General features: G+C 39.7%; 1 protein-coding gene across 3 annotated transcripts in view; it reads right to left on the bottom strand.

Moving 5' to 3' along the window:
- The window catches only part of trpm7 (transient receptor potential cation channel, subfamily M, member 7), a 37,889-nt gene that overhangs the window by 16,279 nt on the left and 253 nt on the right, over window positions 1-21,357 (bottom strand). For all 3 annotated transcript variants that reach the window (XM_058628803.1, XM_058628804.1, XM_058628805.1), the window contains exons 2-19: window positions 15,344-15,423; window positions 14,270-14,308; window positions 12,035-12,242; window positions 11,669-11,882; window positions 9,688-9,812; window positions 9,391-9,562; window positions 8,334-8,508; window positions 7,256-7,379; window positions 6,048-6,120; window positions 4,854-4,954; window positions 4,465-4,599; window positions 4,330-4,383; window positions 3,138-3,278; window positions 2,849-2,983; window positions 2,456-2,733; window positions 2,131-2,359; window positions 1,612-1,767; window positions 1,231-1,374 (exon numbers count right to left, since the gene is read on the bottom strand). In XM_058628803.1, coding sequence (XP_058484786.1) covers window positions 1,231-1,374; window positions 1,612-1,767; window positions 2,131-2,359; window positions 2,456-2,733; window positions 2,849-2,983; window positions 3,138-3,278; window positions 4,330-4,383; window positions 4,465-4,599; window positions 4,854-4,954; window positions 6,048-6,120; window positions 7,256-7,379; window positions 8,334-8,508; window positions 9,391-9,562; window positions 9,688-9,812; window positions 11,669-11,882; window positions 12,035-12,242; window positions 14,270-14,308; window positions 15,344-15,423 — 2,583 coding nt within the window. The remainder of the gene's footprint in view (window positions 1-1,230; window positions 1,375-1,611; window positions 1,768-2,130; window positions 2,360-2,455; window positions 2,734-2,848; window positions 2,984-3,137; window positions 3,279-4,329; window positions 4,384-4,464; window positions 4,600-4,853; window positions 4,955-6,047; window positions 6,121-7,255; window positions 7,380-8,333; window positions 8,509-9,390; window positions 9,563-9,687; window positions 9,813-11,668; window positions 11,883-12,034; window positions 12,243-14,269; window positions 14,309-15,343; window positions 15,424-21,357) is intronic.

The following is a 21,357-nucleotide window of genomic DNA, read 5'->3' as shown; positions in this document are numbered from 1 at the left end:
CACAATTGAAATGGAATGGCAAGTCAAATCAGGTTTTGGCTTTCCAAACTGCACTCGTGGGTGCATCCTTAACTTCAACATTAGCTCCACTAGGAATTGGAAGTTCTAACTATAACTGCTTACAGATCTATAAAGCAGCTTGGTTCAAATGAAAATTTTAGTTTTTTATAATTATAATAATAATAATAATTTATAATTTCCTGTAAGGAAAATAGTACATGTAACATGTAAACCAAGGGAACATAACGCTCCTTGACTGTGGGAAAGCTTATTGAGCATATAGGCAGGTTAGGTTGGATAAGTCAACCTTTAAAAAATTGCTGAACCTTGAAATGCAACAGGTGAATTTGTTGGAAAATCAGCCATTAACTCTTCTGTCTGATGGCCAACACGTTGAAATTGAGAGAGAAGCAGGTACAGCAGATGTAGATAAGCTCAGACACAGGCAATATTACACAGACTTGCAGTTTCAGTGATGTTATCAGCACCTCTTGGTTTAGAATGGCCAGAAAAAACAGCCCTGACCAGAACAGCAAATACGAACCCTCAGTGATGGCTCCCAGGCCCCTGAGAACCAGCCTCAGGCCTGTATATATAAATAAACATAGGCCAAGCCACTCAATTCAGTTGGGAAAATCCTGGTTTCACCCACAAACCAGAACAACATTATCTTACAATCAACTGTGGCATCATAATGAAATGCATGCTGTAAATTGAGAAATAATGAATGATCACCAAGTGTTGGCAGTGCTGTGAAAGCATTATGTACAGTGTGTGAGCCATACACTGCTAATATACTAAGAGAGTGTGTTTCGGATGTTTGTATATTGTATACAGCCATCTGATTAAGTCACACCTTGATCTCTCTCCAGCTAATGGTACTCATTGAGAGCCACAGTCTGGATAGGGTCAGATTCAGCGAGATTAGGTTCATATCAAAACATTTTATGGAAATTTACAAGGTAATTAAGATAAAAGGGCTAGATTGACCACTTGCAATGGTTTCAGAAGATCCAGTTTTGTGGGCCATGCCTGTGGGAAACAGTAAGCTCCAAGGCAGACATCTTTTCACCTTCAAATAAATGTTTAAGGACATGTATCTGCATTCTGTACTCGAGTAACAACATCTTGCCTTTTAAAGTATTTCTGCAGATTCAACACAAGAATAGATAGACAGAATGCAAGGCAGTCGAGTGTATAGATGAGTTTTCACTTCTGTAATATTCATACCGTGCTGGACCAGAACTTGACAATAGGAGCATGGTAGAAGGCATAGATCTTCCTGGTTAAAGGCAACTTCCTGGAGCGAACGTGCGTCTCTATTTCATTTTTTACCTCCTCGTTGTCATGGGATCTGGACTCCTTAAACACATCCTGCAGAAAGGATCAAAAGGCCCATATTAGACAATAGCAGATTGCAATATGGATTTATTTATTTATTTTCACAAAGGATATGCAGAACATTTACAGCCATGTATAAACAAAGACGCTTATTTGATGCATTTACACTTTTTAAAGATTTATTAGGCCACAGATAGGGTGACAGCATATTTTTGAGATTTCAAAAGGGGAGATAAAGAAAGCGAAAACAGTAGAAAGAGAAAATCTGACCATTTGGATATCTTCAGGTATGTTCTGAAAGTTGTGTTCGCTGTCTTCCATGGTCATTTGGTGGTCATCCTGACTCTGCGGGATGTGAGCCATTTCAGCCTTGGATTTGTACTCCAACAGTAGGACGGCAGGAGGCACCAAGATACTCAGAATCACCTACAGCCAAACACACAGACGTATGTGGGTGGATGCTGCTATATTTGTCAAGATCATCCTCTGAATTGCTAAAAATGCAACTTTAATGGCACAAACCCACATTACACCTACCACGATAAAAGCACACAGTTAGCACACTGTCCTAATTTAGCCACTTTCTTTTGGCTTTTATAAAATTCTGCTACTGGTTGGACTAAAATAGCTTGTTTGCATTCCATTTTCTGTTAAGCATTGACATCGCCAGGCAATGTGTGTAACTATTGGTTTGTGTTGATCAAGTTTGTAGAGCGAGATCAGACACCAGACTCTAAGCAGGTGACCAATCAAAAAAGATAAAAAATAAAATCTGAATGGAACATGAACCTTGTACCAGGAGTTCTTGCGCATGTTCAGCCGTCCCATCCACATGTCTGAAAGCAGCATCTGAGTACACGTATGAGCCACAAATGGCCGCAAGTGGGAGGAGACAGCCAACTTCAAACAGGTGGAATTGCTCCAGTTCTTCAGCTCATAGGTTAACAACTTCATGGCCATGGTCTCATCCTGCCTGAATGATTGCTCCAGCAGGTCCACAGCCAACGTTCCAAACTCACTGAATAATGACAGCACATGCAACAAGGCTTCTACATTCATTTTCTGAAAGAAAATAAAGTTTTATAGCCATCTAACATGTATCAAAGATACTTACTTTGAATACTCCTTGAGCTCCTCTGATGTGTCGTCCACTACATCGCTCTTCTTGGCCTCGTAGCCCATAGATCGACAGAGTTTGCAGGCCACCAGGGCCTTTGCCATGCTCTCCTCACCATGCTGCCAGAAGAACAGCGACATTTTCTGCCTCTTCAACAGCACAGCCCATACCAAGAGTTCATTGAAAGGGTAAGGAAACCGCCGTGTCTCTGGGTCATCTATGTCCACTATCTCTTCTTTGCTCCTCTTTTTGTTCTGCTCTATGGAAGACTCAAGCTGTGAGGAGAAGAAAGAAACAGTGAAAGGATAGATATAAACAGATATTATTTTCCTCTTTTAATAGCAACCGGTAAGACAGCTGGTACAGACAAGCAGATAGGCAGGGCTTTACTTTAGGTTTGTATGGCTGTGCAGTTTTGATGAAGTGGTTGTGCCTCGTCTTCTCCTTCTTGTCAGCCTGCATGCTGAAAGACTCATGATTTTTCCGCAAATGAGAACCAGGACCTGCTGGGTGGCGTCCTGATCTCTGTTTTAGGACATGAACATGAACATATCATCAGACTTATTGACAGACAGCTGCTTTTATTTTAGTACACTGTATAAATCACCCCATTGAATGAAGTTAATAACACAGCAATATAAAATATCATTATCAAGATTCTGAAGCACTTAAAACTCACTCTACTGTTTCCATGGAGATTGTTGTAAATGATCCGGAAGCGTTTCCTTGTGTAGTTGCACCTGTAAGTCCCGCCCATCAGGAACTCAATAACCAGGCCCACATCAATTAAAGTGATTTTGTAATTTGGAGGAAGATGACTCTGTAACGGGGAACAGAGAGAAAAAAAAAAGGATGAAATATAAAAGACATATATATATAAAAGATATAAAAGTCCTATATGTATATATATATATACACATACATACACATATATATGTATATATATATATATATATATATATATATATATATATACATACATATACACACATATACATATATACACACATATACATATACATACATATATACATATATATATACATATACATATACATACATATATACATATATATATACATATACATATACATATATATATATATATATATATATATATATATATATTATATATATATTAGTGGTGCAACGGATCATCATTGATCCGTGATCCGTTCGGATCAATATCTTAGCGCAATAATAGCACACACGTGATCCGCGGATTGATTTATGAAAAAAAAGTTGTGCGCACACACAGCGTGGTCATGGCAAGCGGAGGAACGGAGGAGCTTGAACGCCCTGCGTCATTTAAATCCCCTGTATGGGAGCATTTTGACTTCCCTGTCAAATATAATGACGAAGGAAAGAGGTTAGTGGATAAAACCGTGACGGTGTGTCGGCACTGTGGCACAAGAAAGCCACATGACAGTGGAAACACATCAAGCATGGACACGCATTTGAAGCGACATCACCCCGGTGTTTCACTGACAGGAGTGAAAACGAAGGCTGCTCAACAACCGCTTATCATCGCAGCATTTAAGCAGCCCCTTGTTACAAATCAGACCGGGCTAAAGCCATCACAAACGCTATCAGTGTGTTTATAGGTGCAGACATGAGGCCATATTCACTAGTGCAAAACGAGGGCTTTAAACACATGCTGAAAGTGCTTGAGCCACGTTACGACGGTGCGCCGTCGCGCACCCACTTCAGCGAAAATATTGTGCCAGACTTTTTTTGCTGATCCGCGGAACGATCCGATCCGTGACTCTGATCCGCGAGTTTTTTGATCCGTTGCATCCCTAATACACACACGCACGCACGCACGCACAGTAATATAAATACAAAAACTATACAAGAATTGAGCCAAATACCTGTTTAACATCTCTAACCAGGTGGAGAAGGGTTGGGTTGTAGGGGGGTTGTTTCTGAAAAGAGAGAAACAAAAAACGCTTTATGTGATGTAATGTATATTCATATTTTAATGGTCCAATGTTTTATAATATTACCGTGTTGTAAAGTTCCTCCAGTCGATTGATTGTCAAGAAACGGTGCATGCTTACACCGTTTTCAATGAGCAACTTGACAAAATCCACCCTGTCCATGATGAGCGCATCCAGCATGGCTTGCTCCAGTGAGCTCACCTATTCAGAGATAAACATGACTCTATAAAGCATATTTTTATTGTAACTTATTAATCAAACAATAAGGGTGAAGACCTAAAACAAAGTTTAAAAATGAACACAAGCAATGACGGCAGCTCATGAAGGCAACAGCCATTGGGTTCATATTAGAGTCAAGACAAGCACTTCACAGCAGTCTGACAGAGTCCAGATGACACATTCATGCAAACACATGCGCGCCACCACTGTGTATACACACAAACACGCAGACGTACCAGGAGCTGCTGTCCGTACACAAACACATGATTCTTGGCGATGTCTACACGGTCCCAGGCCAGACAGAGCACTAGCTGATCAAAGGCAGATGCGTCTGTGCCTAAAATACACAGATGTAAACACACAAAAAACAAATCTTAAATTTGAGTATAATTAAAGCCATACCAAAATTAATTAAGCCATAGATCTTGTTAGCCAGCTAGCAGAATGTGAGGGAGTTACAAGAACAACAATATTAGTCTACAAAGTATCCCAAAGTAAATCTCTGCAATATACAGCTTTATTATCCTTATTATCTTTCTCAAAAATCATCATCAATTGTATGGATGCCAAATGAGTATTTCAGTTTGAAGGAGTAATTTTACTAAATGTTTTTTTGGTCCGTTTAAAAATCCACACTTGAAAAAGATGCTTTTATGATATAATTTTCAATGATCCTCCAAACCTCCCATTTAATATCCCATATACTCAATTAATTCTACCATTGTAGAAAATGGAAAAGTCTCTAAGCAGTCCACACCTTATTTAAAAGGTCTGAGAGCCTTTGTACCCCAGGGTCCTTTTAATGTTGAGTTACTGTTTCACTAAGATGAATGTGCTCTTGGCCAACAACCATTTGAATGGGTGGGCATTTCAGTCATAGTCCAGCAGTTTGTCTTTTGAATGTCTAAACCCGTTTCTCCAGATTATTTATCAGCTGCTGTCACTCACAAATTCCCAGGCTTTGTTTAAATTGATTGGAATGTGGATGACAAACCAGCTCTGCGGACAATTTGTCACACCAAGTTTCAGGTGAAAAATGTGTTCCATACTTGAAATGTCAGTTTAATACACTTTTCTTTTCAAAATGCATTCAAGCTAAAACAGACCCCATACAGCAAAGTGGAAGCATTAAAATTGCCCAGGTCAGTGACTAACTAAAATAAGAGGGAATAAGACCGAGAGGCATCCAGCTCAGTAACTGACAATCTTGGAATAATGAGGCCCTGTGAAGATGAGCAACATGAGCTCCCCAGGAAAAGAAAGAAAGGGGAGCACAGAAGGGTAACTCTGTTTTCAAAGCATATCTATATCAGAATGAAAACACTACAGCCTTGAAACATTTATCCCCAGATCAACAATCTCAGCTTGTGAAAAGCCTGAATCAACTGTACACGAGAGCAAGAAGGGGAAGGGAAAAATCATTCACTAACCTTGGAGTAAAGCCCTCAGAATGGCTACATCAATGTCCTGGTGCTCCTCGGAGCTGATGTGAAACACGGTGATCTGTTTGCCAAGAAAAAAGATAACACAAATTGTTGACGAGTTTGTGATTTATTTATTAAAGAAAACTAACAGTGAAGCATCAACTGATGAGAGAGATGTGACAGAAATGTAATTAGTGGCAGGCAGATCAATTGATTAATTTGGCTGCCTTTTTTGCCCATTTTGCCCATTTATCCTGAAGCATCTACGTCTAACTTTCAGGAAGTTTATTTTTGAAATGAGATAAATTGCAAGTTGATGATGTTGCATTCACTGGCATTGAAACACAATTAAAATAATTGAAAAACGACAGAGATTAAGTGTGCAATCACACCAGGATAGTCCGAGGAAAGAATTTCACACCTTCATTCAGTTTGGTTCATTTTCACACTGCACTTTTGTAAGTTGGCCAAACCACCTGGACGTCACGTTGTTAAAACAGCTTCTCGTTTGGGGGTGGTATTGCCCAAAAACAAGCACCAACCAGGAAGAAAAAAAGCATGAGGAAGAAGAAAACCTGACTCATTGATTGGCCAGGACTGAAAAAGGAAATCCATTCGCTTCAGCCGGCTTGTTCGCCAAACACCAAATACATGCAGTCCTGGGGTTTCTGTTTTTACTTTGGTGTTCAAACCTAATTGGTTTTTCACAGGAAGCTGCCCAGTATGAGCAGGCAAGGTATCCTCACTTCCTCTATTTGGTTCGGTGGATAGTCCGTCCATTCACTTGCGAGAACCACATTTTCAGTTTCATGTTCATCTGCCCCAGTCAGTCATAGAACTTATGCAGATGAATGGCCTCCATCATTTGAGTCTAAGAGGTCCCCTCTTCTTCTCTGCAGGTAAACTAGCACATTTAGCCCAGGAAGCATTGCCACTATGGAGAGTTGCTAAGCAGTAGCCTCACAGTTGTTTCTAAGCCATGGACAGGAGGGTCCTGTTGCACTCATGTCCTGCCCACTGGCAAAGAACAGCAGCTCTAGGGATGTGCTAAGCTTACCTGCAGAGGATCCTCAAGAGATTGAGACCTTCCAAACATGGAAGATGGACATGTAATGTAATGTAGTTTGAACATAAGTGGCAAAACAAACGCTCCAAGAATGGGTTCAACTTGACAAAGGTGACTGCAACCTAAAACAGCGTGAATGAGGATTTACCAGTTCTTTGCTCTTCATGCACTCCATCAGAGTTTGAAACAGGTGGATGGCATCACTGTGGCTGAAGTTGAAGGTTTTCTTGATGGTTGCGATGATGTCAGTCTCCACTCCATCAGGAAGACCACTACAAAAAAATATAGCAGGGAATAATTTCAGTTACGCTGCAATAAAATGAGTCTCACTACAGATTACATTAGGTTGGTTGATTGAGAGTGAGATTATTACAGCCCTAAATTAGTTTTGCACATGGAAAGTAAGGTGGAAATCAAAATATTAGGTAAAGAAACATGGAGCTCAAAAGATTCATTTATTTCAATTGCTAGAAAATGGGTAAATATTTAAGATAAGTTGCAAATAATCATACCCGTATTCGTTCTGATTCAGGGAGTAATATGTTACAATATTACACTTTACCTTAGTTTGATTTGTTTTCACACTGCAGTCGAGACATGACATGCTCTCAACGCTACAAACAGTTTTATGATTTTATGATTTATGAATTTTGTAGGAAATATACCTCTGGATGGTGATATACAAGTGTTCAGCATATGAACTAGCAACTAGAGAAGACGTTTTTCTGGAGGCATATAATGACCTATTTACTGGACAGTTTGTATTCCAAAGAAACCTCAGGTAAGCTGCTTGGTTATATAGCCCATTTAAAAGCCTAGACTCTTTTCAAAGTGTAGCCCGAACTCTGTTTACCAAAGTTGTTTCTGGCAGTGGCACTGTTGGTCATACCGGTTTGTGGGTAAATGCAGCTGGATACTACTCATAAATTGTGTACACACTGTAAACAAACTGCTCCATGGAGCGATTGCAACCGAGTTGAGACCTACATGAAGTTATCTTAGCGATATGACATTGTGCCATGAACTGGTGGGTCAACCTAAGCTCTCTTTGTCAAATGATAGTGACTCATTTAACAGTTAAGACACATGATTATTATCAGACTACCAGATCAGCTGTACAGTGTAATGTCATAATCATCATCTCTCATTATAGCATTATAGATGTTGAGATATAATGAGTTACCCAGCCGACCCCTGTTCTCTGCATTTGTGTGTTTTTGTCTTACCCTCCCTCCTCAGTCTGCTTGTGGACATAGGCCAGTATGTCAGCAGCACGCCCGGTGCCCTCGCACACCACCACAGGGACAGGGGGGCTCTCCTGAAGGTACTCGAGCACAGTCAGGATCACATTGGGACCCCCCTCTAAGATCAGGGCCACAACGGGAACACCCTGACCGATACCTACAAGAAAAAAAACAATGCTTGAGTGAGCAAAGTGACATAACTCCCCTTCAGCTTTAAAAGCATTTACTTAGTGCAGCTCCACCCAAGTGACAGTTTGTTAAAGGCTGTGATGATAATGCCTAGCTCACCATTATCATTTAGTTTCCACCAGGCAAAGACAAATGAAGGGTGTGCCACAGTACATGTTCATATGGTGTATTCATGCATACTGCTACTGTTTGACAATTAAAAAAAAACTATTGAATAGAGTAAATTACTTTACAGATTTCGAATTTGGATTTGATTATGTCGTGTGTTGGAAATGTGTGTTAATTTGCTGCACATATAGGGTTTTATTTACAAAAGGTATTCAGATATTCACCCATATTAATTCAAAAATAAATGATTCATTCTCTAGTTAATGATGTCTGACAAGAAACTGAAAGTGAAAGAACAGAAAAGTTACATTTCAGTCTGTGGGTGATACTGTGTTCACTTGTAAATAACAGTTGTTCACTACAACTAAGTTGCAATTATCCCAGTTACTTTTAAATGATGTACGTAAATTATAACATTCAAAGTGTTAAAGTTTGGTTTCTCTAGTTAAAAGGGGGTAGTCTTCAAGCGTGGATAGGATACACTGTAGGACACAGATTTGGGACTTCAATAAACAGCACAGTGTGGAACTAAATATTTACTTTTAAAATATTTTTATATATCGTAATGGTATTTCATAGTCCATAATTTAAAGTGTTACAATTTTTTTTTCAGATCCTTAGGTATCAAAGATCCCTACCTACATTTGCACAAGATTGCATTATTAGCTGTCGTTTCTCAGATATCAAACCAACACACAACATTGCATGAGAAATAAGAAGTACTTTTTGCCGTTTTTCTTACGTGCATGTATTCTTTGAAGGTTGATGTGCTTCTCCAGGTCCCTCCGCAGTTTGACCTCAGCTCCGTACTTGCCCACCGTCCCATTGTCCACCAGGAGGAAATGGGAATGCAGATTGTTGAGAACATTTAGTTTGCTGAGAGGGTTCAGCAGTGTCTGATACGGAGCAATAATCTGTGGTGTGCAAATCAGAAAATGTTAACTGTATGGTAAAAAACAACAACAACAACATTCTGACTTTTGTACCCAAAGAAAGTACATTTACAAATGAAACAAACTGGTACTGAAAAAAGTCTTACATCTCTGCCAATCAGATCGTTCCGGTTTTCAATTACTCCCCAGGGTGCGATCCCGATAGTGCAAATTTTCTTTGATGATGTGGAACAGTGCTCTTTGAGCGCATCACCTACATGCTTTGCCACACCTTAGAGACAGATTAAAAAAAAAAAACTTACTTTAAATATTTAAATGCATCAGTACCCTAATTTTGCATTTCACTGACCTATTTCCTTTGATATTTTTACTAAATTGTAATTTTTTGTCATGAACCCATACACTTCAGGAAAGACTGACCTGTATCGGGCCTGCCTAAGCAATAGTTTCTCATGATAAAAGAGCCAAAATGCCTCATGATGTTGAGCTACACAACTGAAGATTCTAAGTTCAAGATTCAAAAGTCTTTATAGTCAATTCTGCGATATGTACAGTACATAAAGAGGATTGAAATTCTGATTCCCTTAGCCACAACACACATGGTATTATGTGTATAAAATATCAAAAAGAACATCAAAATCAGAAAATATACATTAACTACAATACTAAAGCTAAGGCACAAGGTGTTTTGTGTTTAAATATATAACTTAAGATACAACGATCAATGACTATGACATCTGCTGGTGGTTGGCAAACTGTCATTTGTAATGTGTGAATAAACGTCAGGGATATCACCACCCCAAATCAGTAATACATCTTGCACAAATCTATAACCAGTAAAACTACAAGAGATACTGTAAATCCCATGAACCGATGTACACCAGAGCATGTGTAACCAAAACCCCACCTATGGGGCAAGTCCACAACAAGTGCATTAGTCCTGCAGATGTTTGTGAACCACAATCCTCAGCTAATGGATCTCTTGGTTTCAGCAGTAATTTGTGAACTTGGAGACCATCCCAACTGGCCAGGGTGCAGCAGAGGCATTAAAAGTAATCACTGGTCTGGGTAATTGACCCTATGAGTAATGATTTAAACACTATGATCAGACCACACCATCTTAACGCGGCGCTGTGGCTGCAGACACACCTCGGCCACCACACACAGTCAAATGACATGCTTAGAGCCCGGTATTACAACTTCTGCTACATCAGCTCATCACACTGATGCCGGCTGTTTGTTTGCACAGGTTTGTGTACAGTGTGTGTTTTATAGAAAAATAGGAGCTGATAAAGATTTTTATTTCAAACAATAACACCAATTGTTATTGACAAAGTGCAATGCTATGTATTATTATTATTATTATTATTATTATTATTATTCACAGCAGAGCTACAGTATCAATGATGTGTGAACAGCAGATCCATGTCAATATGTGCCACCTACAGGCAAATAAAGTCAATTCAGAAATGAAGAAACAACTTCAGTGGTTAACTGCATCTTCAAAATAAGAGGCTAGAGTGATGCACCTCAAAATTCACAACAACAAATAGCAGCTGCATACACGTCATGCTGGCAAGTGTCTGTTGCAGCCATCACTATCCTTTGCTACAGGTTGTCCAGCCTAACATGTATTGAGCTTGTTTCACAATAACAGCTCCACACCTAAAAAGATCTGTGCTAGTAAAAACAAAAAGCCAATCTTAAGTTGTCCCGCTTGTTTACGGTCTGGATTCTATTCACACAGTCAGAAACAGAAGCAAACAATACATTGATAATCCCTTTTCCCTAAAAGGAATCGCATTTTAGAAACCACGCTTTCAGCAGAGAAAGTCTGCACATCATACAAGAATTAAACAATATCTATTTAACTGTTCTCAGACATGCACTCAACTCCGACCACATCCAATTGTCTGTTGGCGCTGACCACATTCTCTGGTGAACCCAGGTGAGCCAGCAGGAAAATCTCTGGATAATTCAGCAAAACTGAACCTGGAAGCTTCAGACTTTTCCCTGTTGTTGGAAATGTGTCAATATCTGACAATTTCCCACTTTGCCTTCATCATATGTACAAGACAAACTACAGAGAGTTTTTTGTCAGTCTAAAAAAGACTTCTTATTGCATACCTGTGTTGACCCCTCCTGTGAGAATCCAGGCCCCGGTGGTGACGGCAGCTTTGACGAGGCCCTTGCCCACCACCTGTTTGATGCGTGGGTGCAGATCAAAGTTCTGCACTCCTCCATGGACAGAAATGAGAATCTTGGGTAGCTCCATATTCCACTCCTTCAGCATCAGCCGCAGGATGCTCTCAGGCCGCGAGTCGTGGGACAAACGCGCATACTACACGTTTGGACAGACAAAAAGCAAAGATTATTCATGTCACCCAATGAGCAAAATATCCCATAGTGACTTATTTTTTTTACAATCCATGTCACAGCTGCTAAGTTACATGAAAAACATGCCCTCCAACTGAGAAAAATATGCCCTCCTACCTTGGCTCTGTATGAGTGAGACCCTCCCTGGAAGTTGATGACACCATAGGCGTCAGTGGGGCTCGCTTCTGTGTGTTTTTCCACCGACCACTCCTCCATCTCAGACATGGATGGGCTGGGGTTTTCACCCAGCTTCACATCCGAATACTTGGTGGCCAAGCTGGCTGTGAAGCCAACATGCTGGCGCACCAGGCGTCCACAGCAGCACCTTGAAGATGTACAGAAACATTTCAGTTGGTAGAAATTTAACAGAGCACATAACAGAAGAGAAAATAAATAACAAAACAATGTACAACCATTACTGACTAATTTTACTGACTTATTTTAAAATAAGAATAACATTTTTCACATCTCAGATTTAAAATGTTTAGAAACAAGCAATGCTGATGACTTTTTGTGGCAGTTTTGTCTCTCATGGAGACAGCTAAATAAATTAGAAATAAATGAGTCATTTATTGGTCCCGCAGGGGAAATTCCTTCTCTGCATTTAACCCATCCTCTACTAGGAACCTTTCTAGAATTAGGAGCAGCGGGCAGCCACTGAGCAGCGCATGGGGAGCAATGGGAATTGGACTAGCAACCCTCCAGTTACAAGCCAAGTTCCCTTTCCACTTGGCCCTGGGTTGCCCTTAACAAGTAGGGTTGCACAATCAATCATCAATATCACATGAATAACATTCAAAATATCTGGTTTAAAAAAACTGTGATAATTTTTGATAAAATGATTTGCAAATGTAGAAAGTGATGCAGAAAGCCCTAGTGCTTTTTGTTCATCCATTTTCTAGTTTCATAAAATAAAAAAGCCATAAGACAACAGAAAGTTTGTGCAGTTAAGACAATGGTCAACTATAGGACCAAAAGTCAGTAATTCAACATTAATATGTAAAACATCCAAAGACCTTTATTTTTAAATCATACCAACAAAGGAATATAACATAAAAATGCTCTAGAAACCAACCACGTTGAGAGCCGTTGAAGACTTAGGGGACAAGGGCGTAGAATTGGGTAGGGACGCTAGGGACACGTCCCTACCAATATTCAGCCACTACTGTGTAGTCACTATCAATACAACCGCTGCCCGTAGTGTTTAGCCAATGATTATGGCACATAAAGGGTGAAATGACGGTCTCTGCTAGAAGTCCCGCCTCTAACCTAAATATCGCTCCCTGATCGGCTGCTGGTTTCTCGCTAACTTACATGTGATTGGCTGTCCCCGCTGTCACTCCTTCTGCTTGTAAAAGCTACATGCAACCTAATAGTTGGACCGGACAAGGCAGTGCATGTTATCTGCAACTGTGAGTGTAAGTTGTCAACATGTTCGGCTTTTGTTCTTCCTGGGTCACGTCAGCTAGACGTATTTTAATATCAGTGGTGTCATTTACATTTGTGTGTCTGTTTGTGTGCATGTACGTGTGTGCGTGCGTGTGTGCTGTATAGATTTGAAGGATGTAAAAGAAAAGAAAACTGGATATAAGAGACTTCTTTAGGAGTCAAAGTGTAAGTTACTTCAAGGATGTATAGGTAGAGGCTCAACAATACAGATATTGAATAAAAGAGAATATTTAATGCCAAAGATTCTTATTTTCATGTATTTGTGTAGAAGTGAGCAACGGTTTAAAAACACAAATGAAGAAACTTTGTAGTGGCAGTGTGGTATTGCATTTATGTATTTCCGATGTTGTTGATGGACAGTAGGCTATGTTAATTGACAGTATGATGCACAGTTGCACTACAGCCCTGCACTAAAGAGCAAAGATGAGAAGTCTTCGAAGTTACCTCCTTGTCTTTCATTAGTTGCTTTAACCTATAACATCTGCATGACGTGAAATTATGATTGCTAATGTAAAAAAAAAAGTCAACTTTTAGGAGTGCTGCCTTGGAGCACTTTTGTGTCCCCACCAATCTCAAAATCAAACCTACTTAATTTAACTTAATTAAATCCCACTTAATGGGAACTTAATTTAATGAATCATGGAACAATTACAGACCAAACTAAAAATGTTTTGTTTTCATAGTTTCTTAAATCAGCTCAGGGGAGAATTTGCATCCTCACACACAAAGCCTGGAAGTTAATCGTTTTCTAAGGAGAGTTGATGTTCACTGGGATTACACTGAAAAAGTCTGCAGACTTTTTTTCTGTTGTGAAGTAACAAGTGAGTCAATATGATTTCTCTGAAGCTAATCCTATCAAATTACAAAGAAATTAGTCCAACAGAGACCTGGAAAATAACTTACCGGACCAGCTGCTGGCAAATCTGGCATCCTGGAAGGCATCTAGAAGCAATTACACAGAAACATATTCAATCACTAATCTGAAACTAAAATATGCTTGACCATACAAATGTGTTTATGAATATAAAAAGAGTTAAAATGGTGTGATCTGTCCTAGTGAGAGGGATGTTGTTTGTAGACGAAGCTGTTTGAGGACATTGAAGGAGGTTATCCGTCAGCTGGGACAGGCAGCCCAATAAAACTGGCCTTCAACCAAGAGACTGTTATGAAACCTGCTGAGTGGACTGTCACTTTGAGTCAAATACAGGCCTAACTAAGCTTATGTTCACCAACATCTCAGAATCATCTATGTGCGAAATCACCTACTGTAGTTAGTGGCAAAGGGCCAGTGGCCAATAATTGATGTAAAAGAAAACAGGAAACAGTCACCTCATAGCATTATGAGTTTACAAGGAGAAAGAATGGAATGCAACTTCTTAACAGTGTAACTAAAAACAGGAATGAGTTGGATTGTCCCAAAACAGGTGACAAAAAAGTAACGCACAGGGGAAAGTGCTTATTCCCAAATAACCAAGACGTTTACCAAAATATTCTGTCAATTTCTTGATAAGTGTTTGACTGTTTACTGTTGCACCTCTTCTTGAGCTATTTTGTGTTTGTGCATGCCTCATTCAGACATGGTAGGACTGCCTGTGTACAAAGCCAGTACGAAGCTTCTGTACAATTCTGACACTGCATTGTTAGATTCCTGCAAGTCTGCAAAAAAAAATCCTGCTTCAATTGACAAAAGAAAGAGCGGTCACATCAGTTCTTCACATAGAAATACATTCAGATCTGATGATAAATTAATGGGAAATCCCGTTCATCGCACAAAATACTAAGATAGACTGGTTTACTGGTCGTCTTCTCTGTCATTTAACACTGTAATTATATTGACAGACATAAACATTAAAATTGTACAGAAACAGGCTCATTTACTCTTTGCAGAGTAGTGGTTAGGGTTTGGGCCTACTTTAACACACACCATACAATTACACCGTTTCCATGGCATCACATAGCTAATTCACATGCACATACCTGTGGGGGTCCTTTGACACGGTAAGTATGTACACACATTCCCTCTTTGTGAAAGTGCTTTCTATCCAGGGTTTCTGGGACTGCGAATAAAGAGAAAAAACAGTTGTTGACAGCAGGCAATGTCTCTCATCTTCAGGTTTACAGCTTTCATGTGTTAAAATTTAGTCCCTGTCTCTGGAGGATATTAAAAAAAAAAAAAAAAATTCATCTAGAAAGTAGTTGAATGTTTGTAAAAAACTGGACAGACATCAAGGGCTCCGTAGCTTCGAAAGGACGGGTTTAGTAAATGAAAAATCAAGACAAACTTAAACATACAGGTATGTTATGCTTAGCTCAGGATGATTTTCTCTGTAATTAAATAATTTTTAAAAAAAATCTGAAAAGCACAAGGCGACCTTGTAAACCACCAATACAGGATTTAGTTCAGCAATTCTAAAGATGTAACATGAACTACAGTTCTAAAAGGCACACAGGCTACAGACATCTGTCTATGATATGAGCCATAATACAATTTTAAAAAAGTCAAAAGGTCTATGTTGACAATTTATAAAAGCAAATATTTATGGCACAGGAATTTTCAATTAATTCTTCATTGTCCCCCCCCCAAACTAAACCTCTCAGGGACTCACAAGTGATTAGCCACATTAATCCCAGCCAGCACAAAGACGGGAAACCTGTTAACACTGCCACCTGCTTAATACCAAAGACTTTGCTTTCTACTTTTCTTGAAATTGTAATCTTGTTATAATAAGTAAATGAGGTAGGAAGCCGATTTAGCCGGTAGGCTTTTTTTTAAGATGGAGCTAGCTGAAGATGGTTCTCGGTAGTCACTATTTAGTTTAAATACAGACACTATACAGACAGTGATAGTCATGAACATAAAACTACTTCACAATCCCCAAAAGTCCCATGTGTAGAATTCAATCAGTTTATCTGTCTCTAAAACAAAGTTAAATCACTTCTGTCCATAGTCCCATCCACAGTGGCCAAGGTTCCAACACATCTACAACAAATGGCATTTTTCCAGCAATATTTAAACAGGTCATCCCACTGCTTGACCAGTGAGACTCTGCGTGTACCTGGATGTCCTCCTCTTCATCTCTGTGTTTAAGGGCTTTGTACAGGAACATACCAAGGCTCCTTCGTGCATTTCCTGGACAAACCACAGTCACCGCAACCTTGTGTGAGCACTGGATAATAAGAAACAAGTCACTATGCTCCTCTCAGTCCCTGTGCCTCTGAAGATGTCCACAAAATAAGCCCCCAAGTCTCAAAGTCTACAGTGATGCAGTTAACATCCAGATCCGGCCCGAGTTAAAAGTTGAGTGATCAGTGAGAGGCTGCATCCTCCAAACTCCATCCACTGTTAATCTGTAAAAAGCCACTCAGAGTGCAGATGAATGTGTCTGAGACAAACTAGATATTATGCTTTGGCTGGTGAGAAAGAGACAAGGGGGGTGGAGGTGTGGAAGTGGATTAGTGGATGGGCAGAGGCTTCAGTGATTTATACCTAGTTGTCTACTAAAGACACACCACCAACTGTGATTCATTTCCCGCACATACAAAACCTCTCTCAACAACTTTTTGGCTCTGCACTTAAGCTTCAGGGGGCCACATTTATTCTGGAACTAAATTCCAAGAAAAGGGAGATTTAAAAAGTCCTCTCGATCAAAACGAGTCCAGTGACTGAGCTTTAATAGACTGGAAAATTAGGGCAAAATCTGTAGTTTTGTTACAGACAGATAATTATACCACGCGCCCATCATTCTTTGTGCTCCACTCACAGCCTGTATAGATCCAGAGCTTCTTGGAAGTTGGAATTGTGTTTGCAATTGTAAGGTATGATTATAAAGTTATCATTGTGTGCGCTGCCTTGAGGATATACAACCAATTATTGACCCTTCAGTGTCCTCTTGTTTAGTAAATTAGTGACACAATCGGTCTCTAATTTCTAGCAATTCTAAATCACACTACCTGTCTCTGCACTATTGAGACACACCCATTCTTTATTTTGCTTCAACAAAGTGTTAATGAGGCAGATAAAACAGGACTGTGCTAACCTGTAACCATGGCACCTGAGAATGTCAGGCAACAAAGGATTTGAGAACTCCTGCCAAAAGCACACACACTTCCTCACTCCCTCCCTCTTCCTATCTGACCCCTTTCTGAGCTTTTAGTATTACTTTGTTCCAAAAGGAAATACAACATATTTCCATTCTGTGATTGTTTGCTGATTAACATGGTCACGTTTATCTGCCTTAACATGTGTCTCTAAGAGTAAATCTAATCACATCAGGTTACTTCTTCCTATTGGAATCTCCCAGAGGACAAAAACACACTGAACTCAGAAACCTTACCAACTGAGTTCTTCCTTTCCTTTTTTCTTCCTTCTTTCTCCCCAACAATGTCACAAATCAAGACTGGTAAAGCCATTATTTCCTTGGCCCTGTCTGATGTAATATAGGGTGCGATAACATCTGGCTTAGCAAGTATATTACCTGTTAGAAAAAGTAAAAGCTATGGGGTCAGCACACCAGTGTTAGCAGCAGAATAAAAGAAGAATGGTTCTAAATGTAATGCTTTTATATATGATTCACACCAAAGAGCACTTGAACATTAATTGTTTGTAAAGGTAGACAACAAATATTGATTGTGTTATCAATAAATAAAAGCAATCTAGTGCTACTGACCGACCTTTGATATGTAATTATTGCTATAATACATTTTACAACAGTTGCAAATTGACCTGACCATAAGTACAGTAGGTAGCTATAGTTGAATTTAAATTGCAATATTTATTGGTTGCCTACTATACTCATTTTATTCTAGCTACGTTAGCAGTTGTTAGTGATATATATATTTTTATTTTACAAGATGCATGTTATCGCACGTGTTTTGAAACCACAATAATATGCCTACATCTAATCCTTAAGTGTGCCCAACTGATATCTGAAAAGTAAGGTCAATAAAGGCTTCATTAAAGATAAGAATATGCTACAACTATGATAGACAGATATCAGCACTCTGTAATCCTAACCACAATTTTAGTTTTGTGAAAATCTAGGTCTAATGAGTGTTAAATTAAGAAATGGGTTCAATACACTCGTTAAATATAACTGGAAATGCCACAAACATAAGTTAAGGTAGTTCATAGAGTCATGAGACCAAAGTGTGATGGCTCACTCACAAGCTTTTACACTTGTGCCTCCAGAGCACACAAAAGCTCTGAGAGGCTGCACAGCAGGGGCTGATATTATGCTGGCATGCCACCCCATGTCCTGCCCCCAAGCAGCTTAATAACCTAGTAATGTAAAGCATGTGATGACTTTGTCTTATCAACATCTGGCACTCTTGGTTATATGACCCTAGGATAACCCAGATTTGAGAGGCGATAGCAGCATATATTTGCTTAAAAGGACTACAATAAAACTGAACAAATGCATGTCAAAATCTATTGAAATTATTATTACAAATGAATTTTATTGTCTTTCACATAAAAGGTGAAACATCTTCAAGAACCTCAAGCAAGTCTAGTTGCCTTTGCATAGCACTCAGAAAGACCTCAGAATTAAGCTGAAACATGTGACCAGTTATCAGCATCAACCCCTCAATGATAAGTTAAAATATTACATTTAAATGCATTTTTATATAAATGCATCATATAATTGTGACCTACTACATTATTTTTTCTCTAGTTATATTGCCAATGATATTATATCACGTCACATATTTTTATCAAGTGAATATTATGTTCCAATGCAAATTGGTCATCAGTAACAGTAAACTACAGCTAAAGAGATAATATTAAACAATTCATTTATAAAGAAATTCACTTGAATGTTTCAATATCTTTTCCCAAAGCGAAACGATCACAGTTTGTTCAACTTTTTTTTTTTTTTTAAACATAAAAGTTAAGCAGAAACTTGCACATTTATACCTGCATGTAACATCAGACACACAATGAATAAATACCAAGTTGATACACCCCCCAGTGCTCTGTGGGTGGTTCAAAGTGCATGCAATTCAGCTGCGTGTCTGACCAAAAGCTGAAGCTCCTGGAAGCGGTTTGTTGGGGGAGTTGAGCAAGATAAAAGCTACAGGGGAGCAACTCCATTCATTTTTTTTTTAAAAACCTGGCCAACTTTACCTCAAAATCTATTTCAAGGCCTAGTCATCTTCAAATTGACTAGTGCATGTTGTGCAATTAGAGCAAGCGACAACAGAGCTCTGTGTCTGAGGATTCTTAGTCATTCAGGTCATGGATTGTTTTTTGCATGAGAGACAAAAATCAACAAGAACCTCAACCAAGTCCAATCGTCTTTGCATAGCACTTAAAAACCTCAGAGACATAGTGAAGGTAAAAACACGCAACCAGTTACACCCCCCATCTCCCTCTCTCTCTAAATACTGTATCTTGGACAACAACAAAGTGATGTAAACCTATTTTCTCACAGCTCAGAGAGCACAAAAGCCCCAGCTGATGACCAGTTCAAGCATCCACAATTACATAAGAGATGGAGATCAAATAATGCCCGCTACTACTGATGAACCAGCTTCACCTAAAATCACACAGAGCAGTCTGGCAGTAAAAGTATCCCTTCTTCTCCAGAGGTAAGCTGTGGCATGTGATCAGCTCACGCTGCCATGTGGGAAATAAGAGTTTCACAAAAGAAAGGCTCCAGCTGCTCTGGATTCCCATTGAAAAAGACAAACACAATGGAGGAGAATGAGACATTCAATAACTAGATTAAACAACTTCCAAGAACCAGGAAATTAGCATTCACCTTGTGATTGCAGGCCACGGCACAGAGATACCATAGTTTTTCCTATATCAATTTGTGTTCAGATGCTTTTGTGGCATCTCTCCACTCTTTCTCTTAAAAAAGTGTTTCAGCAGGAAAGGTAAAGGTGTTTATTGGATCACAAGTGGTCAGCATTAAGTACACACCAGGCCAGAAGTCGACAGATACAGGTTTTTCTATGTCCGATGCCGATTTAACATAACTGTTATATGATAATACCAAAAAAACTTCAGTAAATACATGAAACAGGCCATTGGAAAACCTTTAAAAATACACTTTTGCACAATACAAATTAATACAAAGTTTTAGTGGCCTGGCAACATTTCCAAGGCAAATATTGGCCTGTCCTGTATGCAGCGCCTATAATTGCAACATGCAAATACACACGTGATCCCTGCTTGCTTGTTGGGACAAAATGATGCTTTTAACAGGACAGTACAGATGTGTCTGCTGTCTTATGTGTTTGTGTGAGAGATATAGAGAGAGAGAGAGAGAGAGAGAGAGAGAGAGAGAGAGAGAGAGAGAGAGAGAGAGAGACCTGACAACAATGTTTTGGTCAAATATGACTCAGTTTCGGCTACATGACATCGCATCTCTCCACGCACGAGCTCTTATTTTGGGGAGGTTACACCTTACTAACTAACTAACACTAGGTTGAGACATGTCGCCAGTAAAGACTGCAGCAGGCCTGAAACCCTGCTGCGCATGTATGTTTAATTAAAGTGCTCAGTTTTTAAGTTTTACTCAAGGTGGCATTAACCTGTTGCTGGCAGTGACAGTGTGTCTTTGATGGACACTTGAGACAGCCGACAGAAACGTGTGTTTGACAGGTTCCAGCAGCTCTGGCATGTGTTAGGGTTTTGTGTCCAGAAAGTGGAGGGCAAACGGCAGCCAGCTATCGCCGCTGCAGTTGCTAGTTAGCTTGAGGTAACATAACTAGCAGTTAGCGCTAGCGAGCTAGCTGGTTAGCCTGCTAACGTTACGCCCGTGTGTGGTTTGGGGGATTCCTTCCTGGACGTCAGCGTGTCACCGTGAACATTTCACTTGTAACGGGTGAGTCGCGCTGTTGAGGTGTCAGCTAACGCCGTAAACACCACCGGGAGCTGGGGCTGCGTGTTTGTCTGACAGGAAGGAGGCAGCGTGCATTGACGGGGACCTGCCACTCAAAACACCCCCAGATCAGTCACGACGTTACTCAGCGCCAATTTGACC

The sequence above is a fragment of the Solea solea genome, chromosome 5 (genome assembly GCF_958295425.1).
Source record: "Solea solea chromosome 5, fSolSol10.1, whole genome shotgun sequence".
Classification (NCBI taxonomy): domain Eukaryota; kingdom Metazoa; phylum Chordata; class Actinopteri; order Pleuronectiformes; family Soleidae; genus Solea; species Solea solea.
This window is presented reverse-complemented; position numbering and strand designations above follow the sequence as displayed.